Below are 12,985 nucleotides of genomic sequence, written 5' to 3'. Positions count from 1 at the left end.
CCAGATAATATCCTCTTCCCATATTTTTTATAGACCTCGAACCTGAATCTATGGTTCTGTCACACGAAAGGAAGTGCTGTTTTGTGCGTATAAACTGATCTACGAACTAGTGGCGGATCGAGTGTAAAGACGGTATTAAGCTTTGAGCGGTATAGGAATACACAAAAATATGCGGTTTTCGTCAAAACGTGATACCTATCTTTTTTTCGTGAGACTATACAGTATGCAATAAGGATAACCTCGACTTTTTGCACGAACGTACGGTTACTACATGAAATATTTATTTCAGTTGGCAGAACAGTTATAGTTGTTAAGTTGTATTACAGTCACAGTAGCCAAAAGTTTAGCTACGCCAACATAAAAAACTAGGTATGGAGAATTTGAGCAAATTCTTTAAAGCTTTTGTGGGATGTTGGACGGGTCAACAGGCCAAAGCTGCAAAAAGAAAAGAACACAAATCGGCTGAGCGGGAGAAAGGACCGATGAAATCCGTTCGGGCGCGGAGGAGAGTATGAAGAAAAATTATGTCGGACAGAATATTTTTACAGCAGTGGCAGCAGGCTATAGGTACGTCAGCGGTGACGGAGGGCCCGAGACTGGAGATCTGAACAGCTGCAGCGGCGGTGGTGGCGGGCCCGAGGTGTGCAGCGACGACCACGACGCGATTGTCGGCCACGGTGTGGTCGGACGGTACCTGGGTACCTGTTATACAACGCTGTACCGCCGTACCGGGAGACGTGTGATGGCGGTCGTGCGCGGAGGGCGCGCAGTATTCGCAAGTGGACGCGGACGGTTCGCGAATAACCACCGTGGTCACGGACAGGCCACAGTTGTGTGAGCTGTTCGGAGCAGCGGGGACGAGCGGTCACATCGAATTGATTTGCACCGTCCGACCAGTGCTTGGTAACGGCCACCACCGAAAGGCGCGTACTATCATTCGTGGTCAACTTCGATGCACCCGGCGGAGCGTTCTCGGTGGTCGCGTCCGTCGTACAGCACGCGTTTGTCCCGCCGAACGGCCACCAGCTGTTTGTCGGCCACTCGATGATGTCCAGTGGCGTATTTACGGGGGAGGGGGGGTCCAGGATCTCGACCCCCAGAAAAAAATTTAAAAAGTCATAAATAACTTGGGTTCAACTACATCATAACTCGTATGTGTTTTTTCATATTAAAAACTCATAAGTACTTAATATTTAGACCCCCCCCCCCCACACACAAAAAATTTGAAAATATGCCACTTATGATGTCCACAACATCTGAGCACGCATCGCAAACGTTTGCTCAATACGGAAATGTAGGTACCTATTAAACTTCCGCGTCAAAAGTGACTATCACAACGACTGGTCCGGTAATCGAACAGAATTTTACTGTGGTTTTGGGACGTTTGGTGGGCCCGAGGGCGTTGAAGTCGCGCTTGTCAGTACACCGATCAAACTGATCAACGGCAATTGGGTCAACATTCACCGGTCCAAACGCCGGTGACGTGCCGCTGTCAAACAACACGGAATTTGGCAACGAAAACTGCGGGGAGGGAGCGTCAAGCGTCGATTTTAATTTGTTTCACATCAAAAATTAAAAAAAATTCAAGTGTATCTACAGTTATTTGTTCTCAAGTTTCATCAAAAGAACAAAACCAAATTTGTCAAAAAATGAATTTGTATCAAATTAACCATTTTTTTTTTTTGTTTTTGTGCCTACATGAACTATCTCTATTTTTGAAAAACTATGCATTTTTTACCGTCTTAAAGGCATAGACGTATAGTGGTCAAATATTTTTTTTTTTGGTGGAGGGGGGGCTTAGCCTCCCCTAACTACGCATAATATGCTTAATGGTGATGAAAAAAAAATACAAATCATTGTAATATCAATACATTCATCGCTCAGGATTTAAATTTAGAAAACATAGTCGCATTTTCTCAAAAGTTGAGAAGCGTTCAAAAACCAAAGAAAATTATTGTCATAGATATATCTCTTTGACGTAAGTAGTGATATTGATATATCCTAATGACTATTGAAACAACAAGACAAGTTATTTATTTTGTCAGATGTATATTTTAATAAAGATTAGTATTTACAGTCATACAAAATCATATTGTTCCCATTAACATCACTTCATCAAATGCGAGAATATCACACGTTGTGCCAGAGTCCAAAAACGCATAAGTTTCCGACCTCATATTCAGTTTGCACAAACAGCACTCTACCAAGGTTGTCCTGCTAATGAAAAGCTAATTGTTACATCCAAAAAGATAAAAATGGTAAAACGTTTCTTTCTGACACATGTCTAGACGCCCAGTTAATTTTAGTTTAAGAACCTAGTAATTTCACTCATAAAGTACCTATATAATATGCCGATATCACAGACAACCGACCATCTAATATCTCATTGGATAATATTAACATATTTATAAGCAAATTTAAAAACATCATTAAACCCCATAATTAAATTATTTACATCTGTCATCTGTATTATATGCCCACTCGATAATTATTATTGTAAGACTATTTATTCAGCACTAGACATTACTATGATATGGTCATTTGTCAAACTTTAATTATATAAAAATTATAATACTTACTTATTTCAATATGTAATTTTTTTCTTAATATTGTCACTTTGCTCATAAAGTTTATGCGTATTATTAGTACTTATTACTTAGGTACTTACTGTAATTATTATATTTTGTTATTGTTAATTAAAATTAATAGTTTTATATCAAGTTTACAAAAAACAAAAACAAAATTTGATATTAATATAACACACTAAATACAACATTGTTATTCACTCATTTACTATCGACAATGGAATATTATATTTTTTATAATTGGTCACTGATTTGTACTGTTAGATTATCAGTAAATTTTACTCAAGTCAAAGGACTACAAATATTTGGATATTATACATGATATAATAAGTTAATATTTTACTACATATATTTCCAATGACCAAAGTTTGTCAAGTACATCACTCATGAAGACTGATTGTAGAATGGATTTTAAGAGAAATTTATCTCTTATTAGTTATTACAATACAATTCATATGTAAAGTTTTTTTTGGAAATTATTATATTTTTGATGATTGTTTTAAAGTAATTCTTACTTTACATTTGTAAATAATTTTTGAAATGATTTGTATTTAAATTATTTTATCACTGTATAGTGTATATAGCCAATAATAACTCATATACTTTTAAGTTTTGATATAAGTGTAAGTTTTAAAAAATTATCATTTGTCATCCTGCAATATTTTTCATTATCAATTATGTCCTGTTTCAGAATTAACCATCTCTCACTAAGCTGTAAGTTAATACTATGTACAGCAATAATTAAATAAAATATTATAATAAGTAGGTACTATAAATTAAAATAATTAAAATAATAGAAACTATAAAGAGCTCAAAAACAAATAACCAAACATAAATATAAATTTTTTTTTGTAATTTTTAAAATTTTTTTTTTTTGTAAAATTAATGAATACTTACTTACATATTATATTTATAAAACTGAATTTTCTTTTTCTTTTTAAAAAAAGTACATATCTTATATCCATAGCACAGTTTTTTTATTAATTATGCTTGGTATAACAATCTTTATTGATATTGCATTTTTTTTTTTCATTATATAATTTTGATTTATAACACATTTTATAATGTGAATAAATTTTACATAACAAATAACAAGAAATAATTTACAATCAAATAACATATAGATAGGTACAGTTGTTATTAATTTGAAATTTGGTAGAATTCTTTTTACCTTAGTTCTTTAAAAATCAGTTATTACATTTGGGGTCAGTTTTCATCTGGATCAACTTTCCTACGAGTATCATTTTCAGAAATTTTCTGTTTAGATGGCGGCAGTTCATCCACTTTAATGATATCATCGTTTTTGTTTATAATTCCTTTTCTGGCCTCCATGAGCAATTTCAAAAATGTTTGCTTGTCAATCGAACTATATCCTCTCCATTTTAGTAGGTCAGACACCTGATCCTACACCACACAAAACAGATAGCAAGGGGAAATGTTAGAATAGGTATATTATATTATATAAAATACCAAATATTGGCAGCTAATCAAAATATAGAAGTTTTGCCAATATTTATAAATTTTAAATTGAATTATCTTTAATTATTTATCTTTATTGTAAAATTGTAGATACTTGTGTATACTGTATTGTATATGATGTAAACAGAGTTTAACTCGTGTTTTACCACAACAAAATAAATCTATTTTTTTATTAGTTCTAATATATTAGGTTTAATGTAATATTTAAAAATAGGTAGTATGAATAGGCATGCACAAAAAAGTAATAAGTGCTACATTCAAATTACTAGACTTCATTAAAGTTAATGAGTTTTAATGTACATATAAAAGAAAAATATAAGTTGCACACAACCACACATTATTTTTGAGAGAGTAGTCGTGGAAGGTTAATATTCAAGTTTAAATTTAACCAAAAATAAAAAAATAAATAAACTCTATCAACAATAATAGATAATCACAAGTAAAACATTGAACAATTGGTTTCTTAGTATACTACACGTTTATACGTTAAGCTTATATACAGACTTTCAACAAAAGAGTGTACATGATGAATTTTTCGAATTTGCTTTAAAAATATAAACTAACCAAAATTGATTTTGGTAATTAAGGTATATTTATTGCAATAGATATATAAGGAATTTAATTGAGACATTGGGCACTTCAGCCCATGAATTATTACAGGGTGTATAGGGCACAACCTGCACTTACTGCGAGCACACCTATGATGGTATCATAATTATTATTATGTGAAAATGACTTTAAATTTATACATTTAAATGTTAATTTCATAGTTTTATTATGTTCAGATAAAAAATAATAAATATGTACTTAACATCTTTAAAAAAATATTTTTAGATAGTTATTATGACTTTAAGCATTTAATTAAGTATTAACTAAAAAAAAATACATAAATCATTAAATTGGATAGTTGTAACTTTTATAGGTAATAGATATATTATATCTTCAACTATAAAATTCAACAAATGGCAGTCCCTGTTCAAATATTATCTAACTCACAGACAAAAAACTCATTTTTATGGTTTGCCAAATGAGGTTTCTTTCATTAGCTTTTATTTGATTTATTAATTTTGTCTTTATTTTTTTTAATTAAATAAGTAAATTAAATTTTGATTGTCTAAAAAAACTTCCTAAATTTCTAATGTATTAATGATAATCTTATTAATATTAATTGGAACCTCTATTCAAATATATATGTTATAAAGTTTTCTATAAGTTTGACACAGCTAAACTTATTAATTAATGCAATGGTTTCATTAAAATAGGTTTTGTACAACCAAATATTTACAAATTATGTTAGTAAAAGCTATTTATAAAAATTAAATAATGATTTTTAAGTTGTATAATTGCTCAAACACAATAATATTACCTTTATCTATCTAGAATAAACGTGCCAAATGTATTGACAAGTGTTAATGTATTTTGAGCAAAGAACATATAAAATAGTGATTAACTTATGTATTATCATTTTAATTTCTTAATCAAATTTTTTTTTTTAAATTTAACATGGTTAAAATTGAAAGATTTCATGAGAATTTAAATCTAATAACTACAAAATTATTGTAAAAGATATAAATGTGTGAAACAAGTCAGAAAAACAGCTCATAGAGTAGTGTTAAATACAGTAAAACCTCGTTAAGACGCTCTAGAAGAGGAAATTGTGAAACTATGTACTATTGTACGGGATAGGGTAATAGGTGGGTTACTAGACAGAATAAATTAGAAAAAAGTTCACGAAATTACATGTTATTTATTATATAAATAAACATAAATATAAATATACTTTTTAATATATTTATTAGTTGATAATATTAAATAGGTAATCGATTGGTTTACGAGTGCACTGTGCCCAAACACATAACATTAATTTGTAAAGGTAAAATAAATGTTTTAACAAAATTTTTATTGACATATTAACTGGGTTTTTTATATATACATATATATAATAGGTATGAGTGTTCAAAAAAAGAGAGTAGATTATGTGGGATTACATATTAAGTGTGTTTTTCAAAGTTATAAGACCTACAGATACAAAGAACCAGTTAAAATCCAAGAATTAAGCGGGATAGCGTATTAAAAGCGGTTTGATGAGGTTTTACTGTAGATACATTTTTAAAATTATTATTATTCTTTATATAAATAATTTAAATAATTATTAGTAATTTGTTTTAATAATTTTAAAATAATAGAAATGAATGTGAATAAACAATTAATGTATAATCTAGTTTAGTAAATTAATTTAGTTTTTCATTTTTATTTAAAAATCATATTAATTTTGTGATAAGGATTAATTAATAGGATTTTACTGTCATGATTTACTGAATATTAATTCTACAAAATGTTTTTGGTGAAAGCCCAACTAACATTATTTATAATTTTTTACTAAGTTTACATAGAAACCATAGCAAATAATAAAATAAACCTAGCTTTACTTATAATTCAGACTTTATCTTAAATTATATTTATCGAAAGAAAATTATCATTATTATTATTGTTACATAGTATAAAGGAAAGTGATCCAAAAAAAAACATTAGGTCTTATTGTTGTAACGGTAAAGATAGTCAGGTATTTGTTACTGGCAAAATAAGAGATTTATTAGAAATCAAAATTAATGAAAATACAGAATATTTTATCAACTTAATAGATGTATATGTAAAAAAAAGAAATGATATACTCATTCACTCTAACTAGCTAACTATCAAACAAATATGTTATGCATCTTGGTATAATAAACCATTTATATTATATGAATTTAAATCAAGTTATAATTCTATAATATTGATTTTCTAATAAATTATTATATTTATTTATTATCATTATTAAAAAATGTATATTTCACAGTTATTTATAATGGTATTGTAAGTAATAAGTATAAGTATTATGATTAAATTTAAAATTAATTTTTTTTAATTATTATTTACTAATTTACCATTCAGAATTATGTAGAAAAAAAATAGCGTAAATTGATGAATACATCAAATCATATAATGGCCATTACCAAAAACTATTGACCTGTTATGATAAATTGTACTTAAAACAGTCAGGAAATCACACAGTTAAGGGAAAAATCACAAAATCTAGCAACTAAATAACAAACTAGAATAGTAGTTCTCAATCACTAATTCGCTAGTATTAATCATTGGTATAAGACACATAGGTTATATTATTATATTAATATTATATAATGTCTTACAATATTGGGAAAAAATATAAATTTAAAAAAAAATGGTCGGTAGACTTAATTTGTGAATTATATGGTGGTTCACAATTAAGAAAAGATTGAGAACCACTCTATAGTTTATAATGTAAATAATGAACATAGGATGTATCATATTAGAGTTTTCTTGGTATATTAGAAAGCTCCAATATATAATTATAATATAAAAATAAGTCTTTAGTATTAAAGATATTTTATTTAGTTTAATGCAACATTGCATCATATATTCAATTAAAAACAAAAAGTAATATTACTTTTTTTTTTTTTTGATGTATTTGAAATAATTATTAATTAATAAGTAGTACGATTGATATGCCTTGACAATATGTTCCCAAATTCATTTTTTAACAATACCTAACCTAACATTTAATACTCTTATAAAATTGTATTATAAATTAAAACAATAATAAATAAAAAATGTTCATAAAAATATCACATTTAAATTGGAATTTTAATAAAATCTAAATTTAAAACAAATCAACGACCTAACCTGTGCCTACACAAGAGTATAGTAATAGAAAATAAAAATTCTAATACAAATGCTAATAGCATGAAGTTTAGTTGTACCTGTGTAGGATCAGTGGAAGTCATTATATCTCCTATCATTTTCTTTAGTTTATCTATTGAGTTATTGATCATTGTTCCAGTATCTTCAACAGAATCTATCTCTGCTTCAGTTTCTAAAATATGTATGTTTAAATAGTAACTAATAATATAAAAAATATTAAATGATATAAATACCTTTGGGAAGTTCACTGATTGTAACTAGAAGATCTGGATTGATATTGAGCATATCCAGTAATGGTCGAGCTTCTGAAGCAAATAAAAATACCAGTGGTATACTTACATCATCTACCCCATCATCTGACATAGAAAATGCTCGAGATGTTATTACAGATGAATCAGTAGCATTATCTATTACAATACCACCTACAGCACCAGCTTCTTGTAGTTTACGTGCCTACAGAAATATACATTTTTAAACATATTATATAACTATTTTAATTTTAAAAAAACCATAAAAGCCACAAAGCTTAAATTTTATAATATAACAAGCACTAGACATCATCTCGTACAATTTTAATGAAATATCAAATATTAACAATACTTAATATTTATATAAAATTTCTAATTATATTTGATAAATCTTAAAAGAATTTACAAGACATTTCTTTCTTAAAATACATATTTTTTTTTAATATTATATTTTGATAAATTTTAGCTATAAAACTAACTTCCAAGGTTTTTTAAATAGTTGAGTAGATATATTGAAATATTTTTAATTAATTTTATTTATAAAATCAAACATGTAAAATTATTTTAATTAATAAATTTTATTTGAGCTAAAGATATATTTTTCTAACAATATTATTTCAATCTTTTTTTCTTCTAACATATTTTAAAATGTAATATTTTGGTAAATATTTAATTATATAATTTAAAAATTATTTTACAATTAATTTCTTGTATGATCCTCAATCAATTTTAATTTAAAATAAATATGTTTATAAATTTAATTTGAAAGAAAATTTATCTTTAAACAAATAAACAGAAAAATAAAATAAATATAAGTTTTAAAATTTACCTTTTCAATGAACATGCAGTCACCACGTTCAACTAAAACTATTTTTTCTTTAACAACATTTGGATTTATTAAAGTTTCACAGCCTTTAACAGGATTTGCAATAGCAATTCGAGCTACAACCTTCATAAAATTAAATTTGGTAATTAATGAACATATAATGCATAATATTCATATCAATATTTCGTCTAACCTTAAGACCTAGATTCAAAGGAAGGCCAAAATTGGCAGCCCCGGCATACAAAGAAACTTTTTGTCCATCTTGGTTATCAAATGATACTGATTTAGCAGAGTTAATTTTTTCTTTTTGGTTAACATCTTTCATAATAATGTTTAATTCAGTTAAAAATTCATGTCCATCTATTTGATCGTCTGGACTACTTTCCTAAATTAGTAGAAACAATTATTTACTATGAAACAAATCAATTTAAAAGAATAGTAAATATTTACATGAGAAGAATTCATAAAAAGAAGTGGAAGACCATTTGGAAGCTTAGTAATCACAATTCCCATAGCTTTTATCCTCTGCATATGATTCTCATTGCCAAACTGTAATCATTGATAATAAAATGGGAACAAATAAAGATTTTTTTTTTAAATTACCTGGAAAATTTTTGCAAACTCTCTAGCTTCTATTCTTGATTTACGATTAGGACAAAGTCCATCAACCATGTTTTTCAATGGTTTTCTTATAGATTCAGTAAGTAAATTGTCAAAACTCGGACATGATCTTTTAGGCAGATCAGTATCTTCATCTAAAATCTTTAAATAATACAATTTTATGAGTTAAGAACATGAAAATAGGGTTTACTGGACAAATTTTAAGTTTACTTTATCAGCATCTGTATAATTTTGTGGTTGGACAGATAAATATAATGGTAATAAATGACCTTCAGTGGTGAATAAATATTCGTCAATATTGATTATGAGATCTTCAGATTCAGCAAACAATAAGTATAAATACTTAAATGTTTCAGCTAGTACAAATGAATCCATTCTAGAATTTAAATTTATAAATTTGAACTCTTTATAATATACAAGGAAAAAAATACTTTAAAAAACTATTTCATAATTTAAGTTAATATTTTTTACCTAAAATGGTATCACTCTCTCAGATATTTAGCATAGAAATAAATTATTATTACGTGTCTTCATTTGCAGTAGTTCGAACATCCTTAACAGCAGCAAATCCACATTCTACTCTTGCATATTTTTGCAAAGAATTTAAGACTTGACGACCAACATTTAAATAATGAGGATCACCAGTAGCTTTGTATAAAAAGTATGTTGATTCTAAAAATTCAGGCCTCAAAGGATGCTGTCCCCAATGTACCTAAAACAAATCCACCATTCAAAATATAATTGAAAATTGATTAAGTAAAATTAAGATTAAAACATACTTGAAAATCAGTTGTAAATGCTTCTGGTATAAAGTTATGTTTTTGTACTACTTGATACAACATTTCGTGTGTTTCTATTGCTGGTTTTAGGTCCCCGCTAAGCACTTGTAAACCAGGCCAAAAAGCTAACAATGCATCCATAAAATTTTTAGAATTTATTTGAGGTCGGTGCATATGAACATCCAATAACATAGGACCTTGACTTATATACTTCATAATAGCAGTATAATGCTAAATAATTAAATCCATGTATAATTATAAACTTAAGATTAATAAATATAATAATTTAATAAATTAATTTTTTTATTAACCTTATTAAATCTGGATAAGTAACGACTTTCTCCAAGTAAAACATAAGCTTTTAAACAATACTCATAGTATGAATCAATACCAGCTCCAACTCCAGAATCTCTTCGAATCCAATCACCCGAATCAACATTTAAAACAGTTCCCATAAGATTGGAAGACCGATGTCTTAAACTCCACAAACTATCCATTGACCGGTGTGCTTTTTCCTGGAGAAAGAATAACAACGTTAGTGACATAATAATAAACTTATACAAGTCCTTAAAATTATTAAAACATAATATATTTTACCTCAAATATAGGTATACCAGTTAAACGTGACAAAGCCGCCAATTCCAAAATCATACTTCCTGCACAAGCTGTACATGTTTCTTGAAAATAATGGAGTTGATCTTTTTTAATACCATATTTTAAATTAACCTATATATTACAAATATAAATTATTTTAATTATTGGACAATAGGTAAGTCTTGTACAATTAAATTATTTTAGTTCTTACTCTGGAATATGGTATTCCTGTTGTTGTATTAAAAGCTGGCATTAATCTGTACCCTAAATCTTTGGCCATGACTAATAGTTCTCCATTATACCATTGTAAATGATTAGAATTTTCTTTAAAATGTTGTGCAAAAATATGTCCAGACAATAAGCCTCTGAAGATTAAAGCAAAAATAATTAAATATGAATAGTTAAAATGGAATAAAATACAATAAAATATCATAATATATTATTTTATTTACAATGTAGTAAGAAATGTATATTTATAATTATTATTTTAACAGTATTATATATTTAATCATTGTTTAGTTGTAAAATAAATGTTAAGTATAGACATATATTGGTCAATCAATAATTAATTTATACATTAATGATTAATGAGCATTTAATCATTTAATAAGTATAGATAATAAAACATTTTTACACTCACCCCAAAACTCTAATATTGATTTCAAATACTGATACAACGACATCTCTATTAAACGTCACACTTGTTACTACTTTTGAAACAGCACGATCAAACTCTGGTAAATCACCAAGGACAACAAGTGTATCCAAAGTATCAATTAAAGTCAATGAGTAGTTGCCAAGTACATCATCCATGTCACCACGGTTATTTTCTTTCGTCCTCCATCGCCCTTTGCAACTTAATGGCATGAGTTCATCAGCAGGATATGCATGTTCCATATAATTTGTATATGCATGGTAGAACATTTCTTTTGCTTTTTCCATCAAACCTAATTTCTCTTCTTTGCTCATGAAAGAACCAGAAAAAGGTTGGTCATGAGCAGTGGCAAATACCACTAGGGAAATTAAACTTAGCGTCTTCATCATGACGATATTTTAATATCTGTCAACTTAATTTAATTAGAAATTTTAAAAACATATTGAAATTTATATTATTATATTAAATAGAAAACTTAACACTTTTTTTAAATTACAGCGCACTATGAAGAAATAAGAATACTCAGAAAATAAGACACTTCACAATGTTTTAGATAAAAAAATTACAGATACACGAAACAAAATATAACATGTCTAAATTACTACAACTACGCATACAAATTAATAATTATAATTTATAATATTTATTTGATACATTTTTTTTGCCCCATTTTAATAGTAATAATTAATCCTAAATAGTAATACGTGAATATAGATAAGAATGTTACTATTATCAGTCAGTGTGGCCATATTAATGACTAAAGAGTTATAAACACGAATATAGATAACAATATACTGGAGCGCGGTAGAAGATAATAGATATAAGCACCTAATTTAGTATCTGTGTGTCACGGTTAATTTATATTTTAGCACTTATTGACAATTTTAAATATTTTGAAAGTAAGAAATTGGGTTAAAAAATTAACTATTTTATTAAAATTATAGAGATTTGCATTTATTTTTTAGTAATTATTGTATTATATTGGTTATTGACATTTTGGGGAATCGGTTGTAAAAACGATACTTCGTCGACGTATATAACGTACCCTTCTACCATTAAACTATAAAAGGCCAAAATATTGAACACTAGTACGATTACCAAAAAACACATTTTTCTGGAATAAATTATAATATAAAGTTGATTTTAGTACCAAAATGTTTGTCTTGATGCGGATTTCAAAATATGTAGGTATATAGTATTGTCTATTACATTTACCAATAGGTATTATTTGTATAGTAACTGCAAATATACCAATCACTTGAAAAATTATGCACAATTCTCGGGATTCGAATAAATTATTTCTCAACTGGATTATGATTATTAAAAAATTAATTAAAATTCTCTGTGGATAAAATTTATATTATGATTTAAATTTAAATTATACAGGGTAATTCTTTTATTACTGAACACACTCATTTTTTTAAAATGTGTTGGCTTTTTTCAAAATGTTTAGTTTTATGCTTTTTTAGAATTTT

General features: G+C 27.3%; 1 protein-coding gene across 1 annotated transcript; it reads right to left on the bottom strand.

The window, feature by feature from the left end:
• Positions 1-3,672: 3,672 nt before the first annotated feature.
• On the bottom strand, positions 3,673-11,899 carry LOC112600564 (ER degradation-enhancing alpha-mannosidase-like protein 3). The gene is made up of 14 exons (XM_025347827.1): positions 11,496-11,899; positions 11,067-11,220; positions 10,859-10,987; positions 10,573-10,776; positions 10,262-10,492; positions 10,007-10,194; positions 9,693-9,858; positions 9,465-9,623; positions 9,312-9,410; positions 9,055-9,246; positions 8,865-8,984; positions 8,021-8,240; positions 7,847-7,959; positions 3,673-3,989 (listed from the first exon to the last, which is right to left on the bottom strand). Exons 1-14 carry the CDS (start codon positions 11,897-11,899, stop codon positions 3,792-3,794), a joined length of 2,577 nt encoding a protein of 858 aa, XP_025203612.1. The 3' UTR covers positions 3,673-3,791.
• Positions 11,900-12,985: the final 1,086 nt, after the last annotated feature.

The sequence above is a fragment of the Melanaphis sacchari genome, unplaced genomic scaffold (genome assembly GCF_002803265.2).
Source record: "Melanaphis sacchari strain LSU unplaced genomic scaffold, SCAv2.0 Contig65_pilon_pilon, whole genome shotgun sequence".
Taxonomy (NCBI): Eukaryota; Metazoa; Arthropoda; class Insecta; order Hemiptera; family Aphididae; genus Melanaphis; species Melanaphis sacchari.
This window is presented reverse-complemented; position numbering and strand designations above follow the sequence as displayed.

Bases quoted from the DNA above. Each gene is read 5' to 3' on its own strand.
- LOC112600564 (XM_025347827.1), bottom strand. From the start codon at position 11,899: ATGATGAAGACGCTAAGTTTAATTTCCCTAGTGGTATTTGCCACTGCT. The intron at 10,777-10,858 runs GTAAAATATATT...TTCTTTCTCCAG, and splicing joins CTGGTATACCTATATTTGAG to GAAAAAGCACACCGGTCAAT. The intron at 9,247-9,311 runs GTAAATATTTAC...CTACTAATTTAG, and splicing joins TTTTTATGAATTCTTCTCAT to GAAAGTAGTCCAGACGATCA.